Below are 19,864 nucleotides of genomic sequence, written 5' to 3' on the forward strand. Positions count from 1 at the left end.
CTCGCCCCATTCTCGCAAGCTCCTGTCCAACTGCTATTGCCAGTCATATTCAGCCTGGCGGCCTCAGTCGGTCTGCTCGCATGGCTCTTCGCTTCCTGTATCGTCAGCTCACATGTGCTTCAGGCATCAGACGGAGCCTCTTCGTCGCTTAACCGGGCGTTCTCGCTCGCAAATCTATTTTTAAATATTGTCTGTTCCCAGTCTACATAGACTATGTCATGGTTATTATTGCCATCCATAGCCTTTCCAGCCCTGCATGTATACAAATATCCGCTTACTCCACTGCCTTGTCAACTTTCACTTTCAATTGCAAGAACCTTGGCTTCGTATCATGAACGTTGCCATGCCTGCCCTTCAGTCTGCCTGATTGATGGTCCTCGTCTGTGGTATATTCGAACTCTGACTCCTGACTCCCTGCGCCTCCTCCAGAGCTTTTGAGCATTGCCATCTTGGCATACTTTGAGCCTCATGGTGTATACATAAGTCTCGAAGACAGCTCCAGGCTCGGCCAACGCGCACTGCTACCCCCTTGGGGAACAGTCACAACTCTCAATTACTCGAAGAGGATACGTTTATAGCTGCTCACACAATAAAGCCGCCTACCTCTGCTATAACTGCAGGGAGTGGGGAGTTGTTAACCATGAAGATGCCGGTTTCATTTAAGGTGAAAAACCGTACGGTTAACTTCAACTATATTCCTGTAAGTTGTGCTTTGGGCCAGCAGTTTATCGACAGCTCTGAACATACAAAATATAGGACCTCGACCTCCGACGTCGCCGTGTGTTCGATGAGCTCGATGCCACTCACTTCCAGAGCCTCGTTGTGTTCGTCGCTGAAATTGGTTTCTTCACTGATGGATACGATGTACGTTACCCCACGATACCAAAAAGTAGCTGTTGGATGCTAAAGAATAACCGATTAGATATTTGCCGTCGGAATGATTATCCCCATGCTGGCTCACGTCTACTGGCAAGGCACCATGCCAATACACATCGAAACAGGCATGAGAGCCGCCACTTTACTAGGCACAATTATCGGACAGTTCGTCTTCGGGATACTTGCTGACCTCTACGGGAGACGGAAGATGTACGGCTTCGAGCTTCTTATCGTTACACTGTCGACTATTGGGGTTACAATGGCGGCCGACGGTGCGTCTGGTTCTATGAGTATTGTCGCATGGTTGATCGCATGGAGATTCATCATGGGTATTGGCATTGGAGGTGACTATCCGCTCTCTGCAGTGATCACCTCTGAATTCGCTCCAACTCGATCGCGGGGCCGGATGATTTCCACGGTTTTCTATATGCAGCCTTGTGGTTACCTCGCTGCAACACTGGTGGCGTTGATAGCGATTGTTGCGCATCGCGGCAGTATTCCGCAGAATATCCCCACGCGGGTTGAGGACATTGTATCCTGTATGGATAATCCAGAGTGCCGACGTGCAATGGACAGCGTGTGGAGGTGGGTGATTGGCATCGGTGCTGTACCATCTGCCATTGCCATATTCTTTAGATTCAGTATTCCTGAGTCTCCACGGTACACGATGGAAGTGCTAAATCGACCAGACGAGGCACTCGAGGATGTCAACGAGATGGGTTGGCAGCGAGTACCCCAAAAGACTATCACTCCAGGTGATGTTGAGATGCAACTACCTCCACCAGAGCAACAGTCTCAATCTCAGCGGCCACCCATGGCAGAAGGAAATAACCTACAGGCGGAAAAACCACCAACCTTCTCTCATAGGCCTGCCTCGGCAATATCAAATCCATCCAATCAGCCGGTATCCAATGATTGGAGCCATTTTGATCCCCGTCAGCACCAACGGAGCACTTCACGAGCGACAGACGGTGCCTCACAGCGTTCACCACGTCGTGTCTCGCGTACACATACCGTCTCCAGCGCCCATTCTGGCGCTGGATCATCCTTATCCTTTTCTACATCTAATGATGATGAACCAGCAGATAGTACATTGGTAGAAGATGATTTCTCACCTCCTACTAAGGAAGCTAGCCAATGGGCTCGCTTCCGTACTGGCTTTTACAATCATTTCATCACCAACGGCCACTGGCCCACCCTCCTCGGCACATCACTTGCATGGGCCTGCTTCGATTTCGCATTTTATGCTCTAGGCCCCAACTCATATAAAGTGGTGGGGAAGATATTCAACGAAAGTGTACTATGCTTCCCCGGCGTTATCAAACATGGCGGCCAGATGCCGACCCCTTGTCTTCCCCCTAACCGCAGCTTATACGAAGATGTCCTCCAGAATGCATGGCACTCGCTCATCATTGTTTCTGCAGGCTCAATAACAGGTGGCCTGGGCATGATAAAGCTAATTAAACGCAATTCTCCTCGCACTATCCAACTGTACGGCTTCATTGTTTTGGCCGTGATCTTCGTTATCATCGGCGTCTGCTTCCAGGTTGTTAACAGATCTACTTCTGTGCCACTAATTGCATTCCTCTACGTTCTTTCTCAGATCTTCTTCGAGATCGGTCCTAATGTCACTACCTTTATGATTCCAGCCGAGTTGTTCCCAACTCGATTCCGCTGCACCGCCCACGGCATCTCCGCGATGACTGGGAAGATTGCATCTGTCTTGGTACAGGTATTCGTTGCTTATGCACCCATTGGCCCCTACAAGCCATCTGACAACAACCCTTCCGACCCCAACTCCACAGATACCAAAGCTCAATGGCTAGGGTACGTGGTTATCATATTTGCTGCCTTTATGGTGCTTGGAGCCGCGGTTACGAAGTGGCTTATCCCTGAAACAAGACAGGTTGATGGTCTCGCAAGGCCACTGGAAGAGTTACAATATCTTGCTAAGATACGGAGACCAGCAAAGAAGAAGGCTGCTGCGCCTGAGCCTGCGAATGCCCAGGGAGCCTCTGCGGCTGCAAATGGGCCAAACGGCGTGCTTACCGGAGAAGGTAATGCTAATATGAATGTGTAAGGTTAAGTAGATAGGACTATGATATCATGTATAAGTAATGGGATCGGCTGGTAATTAGGGTACTTTGGCAAATATTGAATAACTATATATGTTAACTGTGAGGCATATGACACGAATGATTGATGATATATGAATTTAATTTGAATCTGATAATAACAGAAGACATAACACAGCATAAAGACATCGCAGGTCAGAAAACCATTAGGCCAATGCCAACACCCATAACCCATGTAGCTATATTATCCCTATCCCCATACCGTGATGACCCAACATGCATCGTAATGAGACGTAACAAAGACTAAGGGAAGACGGTATATATACACAAGGGCTTCGTAAACCAACAAGAGTCCGAAACAGAAGGAAGGAGAAAAATAAGAGTCATAACGGGGATGACTCGGAAAGGTCTAATTCCTGCGATTCCAGCATTGTTAGTATTTAAATACGTTTCATATACGCAGCAGGTGACAAGACTCACATAAAAGTAATCATCATCTCCCCCTTGACCTTTGCCTTCAAGACCGACGCAAGCTCAACATCCAGATCCACTTGGATCTTCACTTTCTTTGACTTTGAGTCTTTGGTGTTGGACGCATCAGGCGTAGGTGTATCGGTGTTGCTGTTGACTCCATTGAAAACTTGCTTGAGGGTGTGGAGTACTCCATTTGCTTCAACTGGTGCAGGCCCGTTAGTACTGTCGTTGGAGCCAGCCGCAGTTGATGTCGGAGGCTGGGTTTCGTTTCCGGTAGTTTCATCCACTTGAACACCGTCAAGCATGCTCGGGGCCTCCTGCTCTTGAGCGGTGTGTTTGTCTGCCTTGGCTTTCTTCTTTTTTGCAGTTTTCTTCGGCACTGTCGGTTTACCTGCAGAAGCTGCTCCGTCTTCAACTGGGTCTTCCCCATTCACACTAGCACCGACGTTACCGGCCTTCGAGTTAAGCGGTTCAGAGTTACCTATTTGAACTGCTGATTCATCTGCTACCTTTGCCTTCACAGCCTTCTTCTTTGGCTTTATCTTCTTAGGTTTGGTCTCTTCTCGAGGAAGGGATTCGTCTCGGTGATACCAGCCCGTTTGCGTGCCGTTACCCCATCCGTCATCTACAAATCCATCATCTCGAGCCGGTGGAGATGGCCATATATCTTGTAGCGGAGCGGTTGAGGGAGCACTCTTGGTTTTCTTCCGATCCTTAGATTTTGCCTTGGGTTTGGTGGATGCGTCGGAGCCTGGCATCGGGGCGTCCTGCTCAACGGTGGCATTAGGGTCAACATTCTCAATATCAAGCTGTATCGTATCTTTGTCGGCGGACACTGAAGTCGGGACGCCACCGTTGTCGTTCAAATCGCCATCGACTGCGGCCTGGGCCAATTTCTTTGCTGCCTTCTTTTCCTTCCAGTAGCCGGTGCGGCCCTTCTTCTTCTTCGCTGCGTTTGGCGACGATGCGGTATTGGATGACGCTGCCTGGTACTCCCGGTCTTGGATTGCGCTCCAGCTATTGTCCTGTTGAGAATCCATCTCCTCCTGGTGCGTTTTGACCCCGTCGTTGGTATCGAAGGTCGACGACTCGCGCGTACCGCCGTCCACAGAGTTCACAGTCATAGCTCTCACCGTTGCTGTTCAAGGTGGCCAGGAAGCGGCTTGTATGCTCTGAATGTCCGTATCACTCTCCACGCTGCCCTCTGTCTTCCTCTCACTGCCGCGATGCGACTCAGCTGTCGTTGCTTTATCGATCGCTTCGTCGCTCTTTTTTTTCTCTTGTTTTTTATTATTTTTTCCCATCTAAAAAATTTGTTTTGATGACATAAGCTCGGAACAAGTGGGTCAGGTGGATCCTTCCCCGTTTGAGCCTAAAATTAGGGCTTAAGGAAGAGAAGGCATAAAGGTATAAAGGAGAAGCAGTTGAAAGCGACGAGAAGGTGGCAAAGGGACGGAGGGCAGACGTAGTGGAGGATAGCAATGGATACCTTGTGCCTGGTCCAGGGCAGGAAAAGAAAAGCAGCCAGGAGATAACATGGTCGAGTAGATGGAGGCGTAACTGAGATATCTGGTATCTTTGACCTAGGTTCTAGGAGGGCTAGACATATAATATAGGGCACATATATATGCTTGAGGGCTGCGGTCTGAACCTAGATCTTGAGATCAGGAGGAGCCGGTCGGCTTTAGGAAAACTTGAGGATCTTGGGAAACTTGACGGGCCTGTGAGGTTATTTATAGGGGCGTCGATTCGTCATCAGGGGCATCAGTCCGGGATATAACATTTTGGTTTGTCTTTTCCATGGTTGAGTATATGGAAGAAAACCATGAGAAATTAGGCGGCCAGTGGCTATCCCATATATTCCTGAGAGACCAGGAATTTCTTCTTTAAGAATCTCAGGATATTTTCTTTCCTTCGCGAGCTTTGACCACAGGAAAGTCGAGGGAGTCTAGGGGAAGCTTAAGAAAGAGATGCTTGTTCGTCCATGTCACTTGTCCCTCGGCGAAGCCTTCAGAGTAGGCTGGCGGTGGCGGCGGATCAGTGATCTTGGTGACCAGGTATGCCGTTGACGCCTCTGCAATGCCATAGAGCAAGACTCCCAACACGGGGATGCGAATCATCAGGTAGAACCCAACTGCAAATCCAAACAGCACTCCATTTCTGTCGAGGAACCACCGTCGTTTCTGATCAGCAGTGAATTTGACTCGGCTGAAGTACGGCTCAAGCTAGGTAGAGTTGTTAGTATACAAGTAACTGACCGTGCAAGAATAGGCACTCGAAGCTTACCAACTCTCTCATCAAGCTGCGAGAGGCAAAGTAACTCTGCAGAAAGACAATCAGATACTTCTTAGGCAGTACTAGACCGGTGCCAAAGACCACAGCCGCTGGCCCTAGACCAACAGCCTTGTTGAAGGTATAGAAACTTGCACATGGAAGGACGAAGTGGCCGACTAAGGGGAGGTGTGAGAGAATGTAGACTGCCAGCGCCATGCCGGTTCGTTTTCCGTAGCGAATGGCGAAGGCCTTTAGAGGCGCAAGGCTTGATTTTTTACCATGAGACATGCCGCCTTTGGAGTACATCCGCAGGTTATCATAGTACATTGGCCGTAGTGTCGTCGGGTCATCGTCCTTGTGCTTCCGCGTATAGGTTATATCAACCCAGCGTAATGACTCCATGAACCTGTTAAGGAAATGTAATAAGTCAACTCCGTCTACTGACCATACCAAGGAAACAGGATTATGCATACATATTGTCCAGGGTTGGCGTGATATACCGCATCAGGGTCATGAGGAAAAATGGCACCTGAAGGACGTAGTTGGACACGAAGTCCAGAGTCCCGATCACTTTATCGTCCCACACAGCATTCTCTAGGTCAATAGCCCAGGAGAGAAGCCATATCACCAGCTTGACAGCCACGATCTGGCGGTCATCTTGTTGTTAGCCATGGCTGGCGGTCGAGAGCGGGCAGACAGATTACTGCGTACCGGGATCGCAACGACGAGGTGGATGGCTATCCCGCTGCAGACAGAGAGGGCAGCCTGTTTATAGTGCTCCGACTTGAAGAGCTCCGGGTTCTGCAGCGCCCTGTGTGCTGTAGTTATTACCATGCAGTCAGCGAGTCTGGTGGTGGCATCAACTGCTCCGTCCGGCTTGGAGAGACCTACCGCCCACGAGCGTCAGCTGCGCGCCCCGCAGGATGGCATTGGGTTCGAACTTGGGCATCTCGATGGCCTGTATATGCGTGTCTCCTCCGTCGAGTGTTGATCGCGGTCGTCGATGTCGCTGTTGGCGTTTTGGTGGCTGGCGGTGCCTCTACGTCACACTAACTAGTCAGTTTAGTTGGTGGACTGGTGACTAGTTAGTTAGTTGGCTAACTATCTATGAGGTGGAGAGCAAAAGCCGACAACTTTGAAACATCGACAACTCCTCTTCACATGCGGCGCGCGATGTAAGAGCGAGGACCTTGGATTTGTTTACCTTCATCTACTTCTCCTTACGCTCCTTTTTGTTTCTTTGCTCGCTCTTTTCGTCTGTCTTTCGCTGGCTGTCGCTCTCTCTCCCCCTCCGCCATGGCCGAATCGCCATTCCCCCTGCGCCGCTCCTCGACCATCCCCCGGACCAGAGCCGTCTCGACAGGCAGATATAGCCTGGGAGCGCATGAGCTCTCGACCAGCGGCCCCTCTCCTGCAGACGAGATCCTCTACTCCAGCCCCTCGGCGAAGATTTTCAAGTTCGAGCTGCCAAATTCCTCCTCGTCCTCCCCTATCCTCCCGGACCTCGACTACCCTGTGGACGCCATAGAAACGCTCCCGTGGGAGCTGCCGACAGAGAGACTGGCCTCCATCGGCCCGCTGAAGATAGAGACCGTTGCGGGCTCGGCTACATTTCTGAAATCCGGCAGCGTGGTGTACCCTTTACTCAAGAACAGCCAGTGCTGGTGTGTGGACCAGGTCTCTAGATTCGTCTTCAGGATACGGAAACTCACCTATTATCGCGTCGAGCTCCCTGGGGAGACGGAGGAGGATAAGAGCCGGGTCGAGAGCTTCAAAGAGGTCCTGTCCGGGATTATCAGATATGAAATCACTCCTTGTCCGTTTAAACGTGGGTTCTCCGTGGTCCTGCCGGAGGAAGCAAAAACACCCAAGAAGAAGAAAGCATGGCAGCCAAAACTACAGCCCATGCCTCCCTTTCCACCGCTGAATCTCCCTACTGATGTGCCCTTGGCTGCCTCGCATGATCTGGAATCAAATGGCGGGCCCGTACTTGATGTGCGCAAAGCCACTTCTCGGGAACAGGACCAGGACCAGGATACGGGGAATGACCCGTCTGTGGCCACTGATGGAGAAGATTTTTTGTTTGTACCGGATAATATGCAGTCGGACGGTTCTACAGTGACTCCCCCTCCTCAAGCCTTCCAGTCTTTGGTCGCCAAATTCCAGCAGTTGCAAGATGCAAGCCCCGCGGAGGAAAAAGAACACCAGGAGTATATGGATGACAGCGAGCGGATGTCTAGCTTAGGGTCCTTCCATACATGTGAAATGGATGATTCCATTTCCCCTTCGGATACCCATTACTCGGACCCTCCGTCTCCATGGAATGAAGGGACTACTGCTGCACCTTCTTTGGCACATGGAGAAGATACCTCAGACCAATCTCCGTCTATTCCAGAATCCGACCCCTTTATTGATTCAGATGACAATAATATGAGCCAAATACCAAGAGAATTTCTGTCTACAGATCTACATTCAACTCCTACACAACCTAGCTTCGACAGACACGGATCAATCTACCTTTCATCCGAAGAAGGCGTTGACGTCAACGAACCCAGCTCTGATCTCCGTCAACGCCTTCGTAGCAACCGGAAGCGTGATCTATCGCCGCTCCCACCGCCATCTACTCTATACTATCCCTCTGCGCGGTCTCCCGCCAACCATCTCACCCACACAATCATGAAGAAGACATGCACCTATGTTCTCGGCCCACCAGTCCAGTTCCTCATGCTTCTCCTACGTCTTGCTGCAAAGGTGGCTGCTACCAGACCATCTCCTACTTCCCCTGACTTACCGGACCCATACTCTGACCAGGATGACATTGGTGATCTAAGTGAAGACGACTTTGGCATACCCATCCCCTATACCTCCTCACTTAAGCAGGTGAACTCGAATTCACTAAGCGTCTACGATTCTTTGGACGAGGCAGATTAGACCTCATTGCATTCTGTTTTGTTTAGGCTGTACTTGTACCTCTTGTGTCCTACTTTTTTTTCGCTCTTTCTTTCGGTCCATCTAGCGTGTTGTGTGGGCGGTAATGACGGCTTGGGGTTTCAGGCACCATATGCAACATCTACTTGCATTAATGACATTTTTTTTAGCATTTATCGGGAGGTGGTTTACTTTTTTTTCTCGGCCATAGCTGTACAGGGATCTTACTGGACGTACAAGACGTCTCGCTCGTTCGCATTTATTTTCCTGCAGCATTCTTGATATACCAGCCATTATTGAATACCATTTCATTTGTTGAAACTGATCCGTTGTTTCCCGTATATCTCTATGTCCCAGTACGCAGTAGGAGACCCCATCTAACGCCAAACAATGCATATATATCCCAAGAGCAAAAAGCTCTTCCTCAGCTCAACAAGACATACCACTAGCACGTGGCCGTCCTTTAACTAGGCTCCCTGCTCCTATTTCTTTCCCTTAGCCTTGCCTTTCTTCTTTGCGCTGCGGTCCCTCTTCTTCAAGCCCACCATGCCGGCCTTGCATATCTCTGCATACCGGCGATAAAATGCCTCTATCTCTTCTGGTTTCACGACCGTGGAAGCCTTGACTTTCGAATCTTTGTGTCTTCCGTTTGATGCCCGAATTAAGATCATTGGCGGATTCGACACTGTAGATTGTGATTCATCTTTACTTGTAGTTTCTGACTGGAGACGTTTCTGTGTAAGGAACACCGAGCCGCGGGACGAGGCCGACTGCTTGACGAGGAGGGACTCGAGGAAGGAGAGGAACTATAGCCGATACGCCATTAGCTATCTGGGCCATCTAAAGCACCCTTTGTATCGTGGGGTATATTTCGTCCTGTATCCATACCTCGTCGTTAGGGAGGTGGGGTTTCGACATTGTTGCGCCGATGTGTAGCTGTCAATGAGGTCCCAGTAAACGTATCCAAGGGAGATAGATTCTTTGCAAGGACCCAGGTATATATTCAGGCCCGCAAGCAGGTAATAATAATGACTGTAAGAAAGGCAAAGTTGTCTCTTCTTCTTCCTTGGTTGTTTCTTTGCTTTTCGGGCTTTTTTTTCGCAGCAAAAAGTGTGGACGATTTAAGGTTTAGTGGCATGACGCTTGGGCCACATCATAATTTTTGAAGAAAAGAAAAAAAAAAAAGGTCGAGATGTTGAAGACTTAAGGAATGAGATGACGAGGACGACGAGACCGCGATGCGTCGACCGGAGATAAATACCACGCGGCTCCCAAAGCAGCTGCGCGAGGAGCTGGGACTGAAGGACAGCCGGGACAGTGGGAGGCCCAACAGAGGGCGAGGGAAGCCTCTGAGCAGGAAAGAAAGGCGAAAGGAAGAACGCTCACAGAAGAAACAGCATCACCAGCAGCCACGCAAGCTGGTGCAACGACATGTACGAGATGACCAGGACCGGGACCGGGACCCCGGTACAGAAGCGTCTTTAGATGATGATGCTGGTGACAGAGAGCTACGAACGACTATACCAGCGAAGCCGGAACCCAAATCTATTCTGAAGAAGCGCAAGCGAAGTGATGAAGCTCAGGGTACAAAGAAGAATGACGACGCGGACGTTGCCCTTCCTGAGCGCAAAATTCCACGGGCAGTTCGGGAGAAGCTTGAGGAGGACGACAGGGAGATAGCTCGGCTGGAGAAGGCCTTGGGGTTGAAGGGGAAGAAGAAGCTTCCGAAATCTTTTGAAGAAGACGGGCTAGCTGAGATACTGGGTGATCTGGGAGGATACGGTTCCGAGTCAGACCAGAAGAGGGGCAAGCAAGACGGCGAAGAATGGCTACAGAGCAAGAGGAGAAAAGCTCAGGCTCAGGCGCAGGCTGATATGAGTCTCGACGAAGACTCAGGCAATGATTTCGATTCGGACAGTGGGGAGGATGAAACAGATGAAGACGATGAAGGTTTGCTGGATGAACTAGAGGAGGATGATGAGAGCAGCGAAGAGGGCAGCATGGACGAATTCGAAGGCTTCGATGACGAACCTGAGCAGCCACCCAAACGAATAAAAGAGAACCCATATGTTGCCCCTGTAGCTCCCTCCAGCAAAGACCAACCGAAGTACATCCCGGCATCGCTACGAGTGGCTGCAGCAACAGAATCCGAAGCTCTCATTCGTGTTCGTCGTCAATTGCAGGGCCAGCTCAACAAGCTATCAGAAGCCAACCTGATATCCATTCTCTCTGAGATCGAAAAGATATATCAAGACCACCCGCGCAAAATAGTTACAACCACTCTAATAGACCTATTGCTTGCTTTGGTAGCTGATAGGAGCACCCTTAATGACACCTTTGTCATCCTCCACGCTGCCTTTATATCTGCGGTGTATAAGGTAATTGGAATGGATTTTGGAGCAGAGCTTGTACAGCGCGTCGTGGAAAAGTTCGATGAAATATATGAGGATAAAAACTCCAGTGATCATGCCTCTAAGAGCAAGATATTGTCAAACCTGATGTCTTTGCTATCACATCTATATAATTTTCATGTTATTGGAAGCAGTCTAGCGTTTGATTATATTCGTCTCTTACTCACGGAGATCAATGAGTTGAACACTGAACTGCTTCTGAAAATTATCAAGAGTAAGTAATACCCCGTATGCTAGAGCCCCTTGTCATATATTGATACTAATTCCAACCACAGGTTCTGGATCTCAGCTGAGGCAAGATGACCCTTCCTCGCTAAAGGATATTTTAATGCTCGTTCAGCCAGCAGTAGCTCGGGTTGGCGAGGCGGCATTATCAGTCCGCACGAAATTCATGATTGAAATAATCACCGATCTTAAAAACAACCGCCTAAAAACTGGCATTGCCGGTACAGCACTGGCTTCCGAGCACATCACCAAGATGCGGAAGGTTCTTGGGACCCTGAACAACAGGAACCTCAGAGCTAGCGAGCCGCTCAGAATCAGTCGAGCAGATATTCATAATTCATCTAAGACAGGGAAATGGTGGCTTGTTGGTGCAAGCTGGAAGGACCCTTCAATGACCGATGACCATAGCAATGACCCCAGTGCAGGCCGTGATGCAACTATGACAGACACTTTGGATGTCGATATCACCGGAGGAGAAGTTGACTTAGGTCAACTTGCCAGAGCTCATCGCATGAACACTGACGTTCGACGATCGATATTTGTCGCAATAATGTCGGCAACCGACTGTCGAGATGCATATCTCCGGCTGACCAAACTCCGTTTAAAACGAAATCAGGAGACCGAAATTCCTCGCGTGTTGATGCATTGCGCAACCGAGGAGGAAGCGCATAACCCTTACTACACGTTGATAGCACGAAAGCTATGTGGCGAGAAGAGAATGAGAATGGCGTTTATGTTCTCTCTTTGGGATATCTTTAAGAAGATGGGAGAGCGAGGCCACTCGGAGGAGGACGACGATTTTAGTGGCATCGACGCCGAAGATGAGGAAAATGCACTCAGCACGAGAGCAATATTCAACCTAGCGAACATGTTTGCCAGGTTAATTGCAGAGGGTAGTTTGTCTTTAGGCATCCTTAAAATCCTCGATTTCCCGTACTTGCAGCCGAAAACAAAGACATTTGTGGAGATTCTTCTCATAACAGTCATGACACAATCGCAGCAGAAATCACACAAAAAGCATAAGAACAAAGACAACGCCGACGATGGGTATGACGAGAAGGCTCTAGTGACTATTTTCATGAAAACGTCTGAGACACCGCAAGTGGTTGCAGGGCTCAGATATTTTATCCGCAAAGTCGTTACCAAGTCTGACGTAGTGACTTCGAAACGGGATAAGAAGTTGGTGAAATGGGCATGCAAAACTGCCCTTGATACATTGAGTATCGTTGCGGAAGGAGGTTCAATGGCTTAGAATAGATACCCCAGTTCATTCATGTATAAAAAGTTTGAAGATAATTGAGCGGATTTAAATTTCCTCATCTTTGGTTCAATTGAATATATAAATCGGTTAAAGAACGGAGAGTCTTCACATCACTCCCAATGGCTCGATGGTCCGTACCGGGAAGATAATCCATCCCATCCCGGAGTAACAAGAAGCTTTCCCATCCAGCATTAATGGCTCCTTGGTAATCATCACCATGGTCGTCTCCTATATGAAAACGTCTCCACCCGCCGTCTACCTGAGACGCAGGGTCTGTTACCGACAAATGCTCTTTGGCTCTGGTTTTCGCAACATCAAATATATGGCGATGGGGCTTTTCTTCTCCTGCCTCATAACTCGTCACTATAAAGTCAACATCGTTCAACTGAGTCCCACCCGTAGGAATAGATGATGATGCACGAGGTAGCAATTCTCCGCTATCTGCCCATGCATTCCCAACTGACAACCCCAGCGAGTTCAGGATCGGGGATACCCTGTCGTCGGAGTTGGAGACCACACCAACAATGACATTCTGTACATCGCCGTCTCTAAGGCAGCCGGCTCTCTTCCTTTCCTGCAGCTCTTTCTTCCAGGAATGTAGGCGGCTGAAGAAACTTTCCACATCTTCAAATAAAGTATATCCTTCCTTGCTCTCAAATCTTCGAAGGAGCTGAGATACCAATGAGTCCGGGACCTCTTGTACAGCTCTTGTTTCTGAAACGCCTTCTAATTCGTTTTTGCCTGTGTGAACTCGTGCAAAACAACCCCTTATGACATTTGCCCACCATTCTCTAGGGCCACCAAATCCTGGTGTGTTTCTCCCATAATTGGGCCTTGAGGCAGTTTCTCGTTTAAAAGCAACCTTGAATGCCGCTTGTACTGATTCTGGGGTGACATTTTGGGATATGAAACCTGCAGCCTTTGCAATCTCAGTGTACTGCAGCGCGACGTGTTGCCTAGGGTGAAATATCGTGTTAAACGCATCTAACGTCAAAAGAAGTGTCCGAGGGCGAGGACGAAGTGTTGCCGTCATTGCAATTGCAGTATGTTTGATAATGGCCTTGTAGCATTTTCATATTGGATTTCTCCTTGATCTCCTGAATCGGTGATTTGGAGTTGGATTGTTCGGGTTTTGCCAAGAACCTCGGCTGATGCGCAGAGCCTCATCTTTAATTGAACATCAACCGCGTTTCCGCGTAGCCTGCTTGACTTGTTTCGTTTCATCAACGAATCCGGCCGCATTTGGTGCGATGGAACCCGAGACGAATGAGCTGATTTGCCTGATACCTGGAGGATTGGCTTAGAAAGCAATATATCATGCCATATGAATGTATGTTTGTTGTGGCGCGTTGGAACATGGACTTCGTTGACTTCTCCAGCAGACACCAGCAAGAGCGCGTCAAAAGCCGGAGGAAGATGAATATCCTGAATACCCCAACAGGACTCGTCCTCCGCAACAAGTATCCAGAACTCCGCGATTCCATTTGGGGCCGCCGTCGTCCCAGAGCAGTGTTCAATTCGCGTCAACTCCCCGTTTCCTATTTGGGGGCAATAGTAGCCAGTCACGACGTCCGGCGGTAGTTGATGAGATCGATAAGGATGATCAGGAGGGTATTCATGGGTTGAAAAGATCGTCCGCCATCTTTCATGGTGAAGTGATTGAGGATTCGGAGTCGGAACCGGAACCCATAAACAATGGTGGAAGCATTTCGTCAGGGTCAGGAGACAATCTCAGCAACCAAAAACCGACAATTGGAAATGCTTATAGTAGTGATGATGAAATGCTCCTCCCTCTTTCTCCCACTCGTCCAAAAATCAAACGGCAAAGGCAACTTTCCCGGGCTTCCTCTATAGAAGGTGGTCCCGAAGCTAAGAGGACGGTTCCTGGTGGCGATGATATCGTGTCTTCTCTAGGGAGCTCACCTCCCGCCTTTGTGGAAGATTCTAGGAGCCCACTCTCAGAGCTAAATGAACAGGAAATTCTTACACCTGCTCGAAAGGAGCTGTCGCGTGGGCAAGTGCCATCTAGTCATCCTCGATTTGTCGTTAACAAATGGCAAATCAATACCCCCATACCAGGAAAATTAAACTATTCTCAAGCTCCCCATCACGGGGAGCCAGGAGCCTATGCATCTACACCACGACAGAAACCCCGTTTTGTTCTGCCATCTACCCCAGAAGCGGGACATGGTAAGAAGAGAGCGGGCCCTGTGACGAGCCCAAGTCCATTCTCTCCGCTCGCACGTCGCCCAAGGCGAGGGCGTGGTGGCTCTTTAGCGAAGCCGGATTTTACTCCCAATGGAATGGCGACACAAGTTCGAAACTGGATACTGGAAATCGGGGCCAGACGCCAAGCAGGTGGCCAGCCATCATCATTGCCGGCTGCGCTATTTTCTTCCGCCTATCCAATTACCAGTGATAATGACACTAGCCCAAGCCAGATTAATGTCCAAGACAAATACTGCCTTAATACGAAAGTTAGAGGAGTGAAATATTCAACTACGCGTTCTGCTCGAGGAGCCGGGCACCCAGCTCCATATATACTCTGCAGTTATGGGGAAGATAAAACCCCTTTAGCTCAAATGCTGCTTTTTAACCCCCCTCTAAGAGCCCCTCCATCAACTGTATCTGCCTCTAACATCATCCGGGACGGCAGCTCCATTGGTATTAGAAATGGCCTGGCATGGGAGATCGAGATCGATACGCTTACTACTACCGGAAGTGAGCATTCCGGTAAAGATGACTCTGATATTGTCAAAAAATCATCCCGGCCCTGCTGGGTCGGAATTGAGTGGGATATTCTGGTCTGAATGAAGGCAAGGGGGAAAAAAATATTTACTACACCATCTAATAAGCTATGCCTAAACATACCATAGAGCCGCTCAATGCCTAACCACCATCCGTTGACTCCTGCCCTACATTATGATCAAACCCAAAGCAAATACATACATACGCCCATTAATGAAGGAAATTTTCATCACTCCCATTCACTTGGCCTTGAACCTAGCAGCCCGCTTAGCCCACCTCCCATATTCATCCGTTGGGCAATCAAATTGGAAGAGCTAGAGCTCTTCAGTCCCTTCTTGAGCTGTAGTTCTCTTTCCTTTTCTCGTGCCGCAGCATAGTAATTCACTGCACCCTTTCTGCTACCCTGAACCCCAGCAGACTCCGTAACCACAACGGAAGAGCCGGAGCTGGTGGACGTTGAAGATTTTGTTGTTGCAACCGACAGACCTGAGGATGACCGTCTTTGCAGGAAAGGAGGAAGCTTGAATTCGGGCCCAGCACTGTTCATGCTGGAGTGGAAAGCAAGCTTACTTCCCGAAGCTGCATTAGATGATGCCTGACGTCGAAGTGCGAGACGGTCAACCACGTTTCCTCTTTGTCGGCGGGGCTGAGCAGCATTATCAACCGAGCCTGTCCTGTCCTGTTTGCCGGTCTGCAAAGCCCCTCCGTCATCGATGAAATCGGCCTCTTCAATACCACCGGAATGATCAGGTTGTGCTGCTTCATCATGTGGCATCACATTGCTTGACAGAGGAACAGCTGATGAAGCATCTGTGTTAGGACCATCAAGTACGAAGGACACGGTTTCGCGTATTTCAGCAAGAGTCAGGGGTTTCTTCATGCTTGCTTTACGGGCCAGCTTTCGGGATTTCACCGGTATTCGGTTTAGTGAGTCGGCAGCATCAGCGTCAAAAGGTCGTTTTCTAGTAGCTGATTCACCGTCCTTTTGGCTACTATCATTGCTGTTGTTGTTGCTCCCCTGGGAAGCAACGTAATTGTCGGTATCTTCGCCTTCTTCCAGGAAATCTGAGTCATTATCGAAGTCCATATCCTCGATAGTTCTCATGAAAGCTGCCTTCTTCGGGTCCTCTGCGATTTTACCAATCTTCTCATCTGCAAGCAGAGCCTTTCGCATTTTCATAAACTCTCTTCTCTTTGCCGCTCGACGTCGAGAGATACGTTCATCGTCCGAATCTGACAAATCCAAAGCATCGCCAACGCGTTTTCTGCGCAATGCTCCAGTAGTGATATCTTTCATGAGTTTATTCACCTGGAACTCATCTTGCTCACGTTCGTGGTGACTGCACATGTGTTAGCTTCCGAAATGAATTGAAAAATGGTTGGCACCTTCGAATACATACGCGTTCATAGCAGCCAGTTCTTTCTCATCCACCACCTCTCCACTATTATCATTGATCATTTGTCTGTCAAACTCGTCTTCTGATCCAGAGTCCTCGTCACTTGCACCTCCAAGCCCTGCATATTCATCGTCGGATTCCTCGGCTGCTTCTTCAACCATCTCTTTTGCCTTGCTCTTATCCTTTATAAATGGCTTACTTGCCTTATTTTTCATTAACTTGAAGGCATCAACGTTGGTATGGGGCTGGTCGTCATCACCAGCAACGGTTCCCTGGTGAGCATTGCCGCGCCTAAGTCGTTTCCTTTCTTTTCTATGGTCGCCATCCTGGTTGGAGGTTATCACAGACCCAGCTAGAGTAGATGGCGTGGGTCGGAAACGTTTCGCTTGATCAAATGGGGACATGACAAATCCATCGTCTTGAGTTGGCTCTGGCAGCTGTGAATATTCTGTGTAAGTTTTGGTACTGGGCGAATCGATTGCTGGAGTATTGTGTTCTGGAAATCCGGCAAATATATCAAGAGTTCCGCTCTCCTGGCCCTGGGTTTCAGGAGCGAAACCCTGAGAGTCTGAATCGAATAGGTCGGCTACAGGAAGATCTATGCCAGGCATCTTGCGTAGCTGTGCTAAAGAGTCCTCCTGGGAATCTTCCTGACTGTTTCCCAGGGTTGCAGCGAAGGCTTGGGATAGTCCTATAAGCGGAGTCGTTGGTTGTCCAATATTGGGTATCTTTGGTTTGGGGGTGGCAGTCACTTGCATCTCGACAGGCTTCTCATCCTCGTCATCGCTGACTACGAGCTTTGCCCTGTTTCTTTGCCGCAAGCTCAACTTGCTACAATCCTGTGTTTCACCCTCTTCATCTTCATCAGCGCTTTCTTCAGCTTGGTTATCGAGGAACTTTGTATTCTGCTCCTTATCCTCATCTTCATCACAGCCATCATCACTGTCCATAGTTTCCTGCTCTTCTTCCGAGCGCTCTGAATTTTCACTCTCAGAGTCCTCTTCAGCGTCCTCGACATATTCTTCCTCTTCATCACTGGCAATGTCATCCACGCCTTCGCTATTTGACTTTGCAGCAGCCCGCTTGGAGGCAGCCTTTTCTTGTTTTGCAATCTGGTCCGCCTCTTCTCTAGCCTTCTCTACCAAATCTTCAACCTCCTCCTCACCACGGACGCACTCTTCTGCGGTTTGGATGATGACGCCTTTAGCCCGAAGTGCTGCAAGTTTTTCCTCTCGTTGCTGCGCAGCTTGTTCCCTAGCCTTCCGAAGTAGGATGTCATCAAGGTCTCCTTGTGTCATAGGCTGTGGTTTCCGACTAGACTGCAGTTGGGCCAATGCTTTCAATGTGCGGAGTGAGTTTGATAATTTGTGAGACTTTTGGGTTGTGACATTCTCGAAGAGCGCTAAACGGCGAGCCTGGTGTGGGGATGTAACAACCTCGAGATCTGAGTCTGAGTCGTGTCGCTGGTTTTGAGCAATAGTTTCTGGAGATAATCGAACTTGTATTTTTCTCCCGGGTTTCGTCACCTTTGGGACATTTGGTATGGCAACGGGTTTTCCTTTCAAACATTGCCGTTCAGTGGTTTCTTGTTGAGGTATCTCAGACTCATTACTTTTAGTCAGTAAATCATCAATTGTGATTTCCATGTCCTCTTTCAGAAGGTTTTCTGAGTTCGGGGCCGTTTCATCAATAGCAGCAGGCTTGTCTCCTTGATCCTTCTGTAGTGTTTCCCTGAGAGGGGAGGTCGGAGGTGTAGAGTGCAACGCTTCCGCATCCGAAGTTTGGGCGGGGGTATCAGAACAAGAGCCGCTGTTAGAAGGAGCAGACACGGGCTTCTTGTTAAATCGGGCCAAGAAGCTCTCAATGGTTATCTTCTTCTTGGTCGTAGCCTCGTGTGCTAATTGCATGTTCCGAGCTATCCGCTGCGTCTCACGGTTCATCTCAAGCAATGCCTTCTTACTAGCCTTTCTCATGGGCCGTGGCTGTTGGGTAAGCCGCTGGACAGCTTCATCGTCTTCATCATCTTCATCTTCTCCATCCCCATCTGTATCTAACTCCATACTTCTCTGCTCCCTCTCTTGCTCCTTTGCAAGTTTTTCCTGCTCCAGCTGCTTAAGCTTCATGCGCTTCTCATTGACAAGAGACTGGAGACGGGAAACTGGAGGTGAAGCTACTGAAATGGCTGCATCACGTTGTGTCGTCTTCGCGGGGCTAGGTGACTCCATTGGAACAAACAATGGTGACGGTGATCGTGATGGGGCATCATTTCGTAAGTGAGAGGGGGAACGAGATTCCCTTGCTTGTGTGGTTCGTCCTTTTCTTCCAAAGGCCACGACATCATCATCCTCCGATTCCGGTCCAGAATCCAACCCAAACATTTCCTTGTTTGATGATATATCTTTCGATGTATCTCGTGATGTTGTTATACTCTTGCTCTCAGGCAATGTTGATTCTTTAGAGTATGCGCTCGCCAGCATTCTAGCAGCTAATCTTCCCCTTGGTGCAACTGGCAGTTGATCCTCCTGGTCATCTTCGCTGTCCTCATCCATCTCATTAGCAGGACGGTCGGGATTGGGTCGCGCGAATGGTTTCGATGTAGCATTATCCGGCTCCGAATCCGAGTCGAGCGCGGCAAGCATAGCTTTAATCTTTCGTCTAGGGGTCATAGAAGCCGGTGAGCTGCCATGATGGTTGCCGGAGCCCTCAGTGCTCTTCTGGGTATTGCTTGGAGTGCCGGAGCGCGTTGAGCGCGGCGAGGCGGTGGCCATAACTGGGGATATGAGTGTAAAGTAGTATAAAATCATAGACGGCGAGTCCAGTAAACGGATTTTATTCTGTCCCAAAATGATATTTGACTTGTGAAGAAAGAGGATAAAAAGAAGAAGCTGGAGAATCGTGTTAATGCTTGATATCAGTTTTGATAGTCGCGCGTCTCTAGAATTAGATTTGGCCCGCTTTACACGTAGAGACGCGAAGAACCAATTAACGACGCGCTTTTGCTGAGTAATCCTAAAGTCAAAATGTAGCGGATAAATGTTTATACGAGTGTGGATTAGTAAGCATTGCAAACTCAGCAAACAGGGCAAACAAGTCAAACACAACCGTATCAAGAGCATCAAAAGCTGAGAGAATGAAACACCTAATGAATGAACCGCATGCTTGTCATTAGAATATTGTAGCTAAAAGTACAGTAAT

At 49.0% G+C, this 19,864-nt stretch overlaps 9 protein-coding genes across 9 annotated transcripts; 4 read left to right on the forward strand and 5 right to left on the reverse strand.

Moving 5' to 3' along the window:
* Nucleotides 1-640: 640 nt before the first annotated feature.
* Nucleotides 641-2,956, forward strand: TRV_07324 (phosphate permease; the record flags this gene model as incomplete). Its single annotated transcript, XM_003018590.1, has 3 exons — nucleotides 641-700; nucleotides 757-864; nucleotides 923-2,956. The coding sequence occupies 3 exons, from the start codon at nucleotides 641-643 to the stop codon at nucleotides 2,954-2,956; spliced, it is 2,202 nt and encodes a 733-aa protein (XP_003018636.1).
* A 471-nt stretch (nucleotides 2,957-3,427) lies between these two features.
* On the reverse strand, nucleotides 3,428-4,549 carry TRV_07325 (uncharacterized protein; the record flags this gene model as incomplete). Its single annotated transcript, XM_003018591.1, has 1 exon — nucleotides 3,428-4,549. One exon carries the CDS (start codon nucleotides 4,547-4,549, stop codon nucleotides 3,428-3,430), a length of 1,122 nt encoding a protein of 373 aa, XP_003018637.1.
* Nucleotides 4,550-5,320: 771 nt separating this feature from the next.
* TRV_07326 (uncharacterized protein) lies at nucleotides 5,321-6,533 on the reverse strand (the record flags this gene model as incomplete). Its single annotated transcript, XM_003018592.1, has 4 exons — nucleotides 5,321-5,650; nucleotides 5,712-6,105; nucleotides 6,173-6,345; nucleotides 6,411-6,533. The coding sequence occupies 4 exons, from the start codon at nucleotides 6,531-6,533 to the stop codon at nucleotides 5,321-5,323; spliced, it is 1,020 nt and encodes a 339-aa protein (XP_003018638.1).
* Nucleotides 6,534-6,995: 462 nt separating this feature from the next.
* Nucleotides 6,996-8,630, forward strand: TRV_07327 (uncharacterized protein; the record flags this gene model as incomplete). The annotated part of the gene is made up of 1 exon (XM_003018593.1): nucleotides 6,996-8,630. One exon carries the CDS (start codon nucleotides 6,996-6,998, stop codon nucleotides 8,628-8,630), a length of 1,635 nt encoding a protein of 544 aa, XP_003018639.1.
* A 479-nt stretch (nucleotides 8,631-9,109) lies between these two features.
* Nucleotides 9,110-9,545, reverse strand: TRV_07328 (uncharacterized protein; the record flags this gene model as incomplete). Its single annotated transcript, XM_003018594.1, has 2 exons — nucleotides 9,110-9,433; nucleotides 9,516-9,545. 2 exons carry the CDS (start codon nucleotides 9,543-9,545, stop codon nucleotides 9,110-9,112), a joined length of 354 nt encoding a protein of 117 aa, XP_003018640.1.
* Nucleotides 9,546-9,865: 320 nt separating this feature from the next.
* On the forward strand, nucleotides 9,866-12,515 carry TRV_07329 (uncharacterized protein; the record flags this gene model as incomplete). The annotated part of the gene is made up of 2 exons (XM_003018595.1): nucleotides 9,866-11,252; nucleotides 11,314-12,515. The coding sequence occupies 2 exons, from the start codon at nucleotides 9,866-9,868 to the stop codon at nucleotides 12,513-12,515; spliced, it is 2,589 nt and encodes an 862-aa protein (XP_003018641.1).
* Nucleotides 12,516-12,579: 64 nt separating this feature from the next.
* TRV_07330 (uncharacterized protein) lies at nucleotides 12,580-13,557 on the reverse strand (the record flags this gene model as incomplete). The annotated part of the gene is made up of 1 exon (XM_003018596.1): nucleotides 12,580-13,557. The coding sequence occupies one exon, from the start codon at nucleotides 13,555-13,557 to the stop codon at nucleotides 12,580-12,582; it is 978 nt and encodes a 325-aa protein (XP_003018642.1).
* Nucleotides 13,558-13,880: 323 nt separating this feature from the next.
* On the forward strand, nucleotides 13,881-15,334 carry TRV_07331 (uncharacterized protein; the record flags this gene model as incomplete). The annotated part of the gene is made up of 2 exons (XM_003018597.1): nucleotides 13,881-13,984; nucleotides 14,080-15,334. 2 exons carry the CDS (start codon nucleotides 13,881-13,883, stop codon nucleotides 15,332-15,334), a joined length of 1,359 nt encoding a protein of 452 aa, XP_003018643.1.
* Nucleotides 15,335-15,501: 167 nt separating this feature from the next.
* Nucleotides 15,502-19,437, reverse strand: TRV_07332 (uncharacterized protein; the record flags this gene model as incomplete). Its single annotated transcript, XM_003018598.1, has 2 exons — nucleotides 15,502-16,612; nucleotides 16,673-19,437. 2 exons carry the CDS (start codon nucleotides 19,435-19,437, stop codon nucleotides 15,502-15,504), a joined length of 3,876 nt encoding a protein of 1,291 aa, XP_003018644.1.
* Nucleotides 19,438-19,864: the final 427 nt, after the last annotated feature.

The sequence above is a fragment of the Trichophyton verrucosum genome (genome assembly GCF_000151505.1).
Source record: "Trichophyton verrucosum HKI 0517 chromosome Unknown contig00997_1.f1.exp, whole genome shotgun sequence".
NCBI lineage: Eukaryota > Fungi > Ascomycota > Eurotiomycetes > Onygenales > Arthrodermataceae > Trichophyton > Trichophyton verrucosum.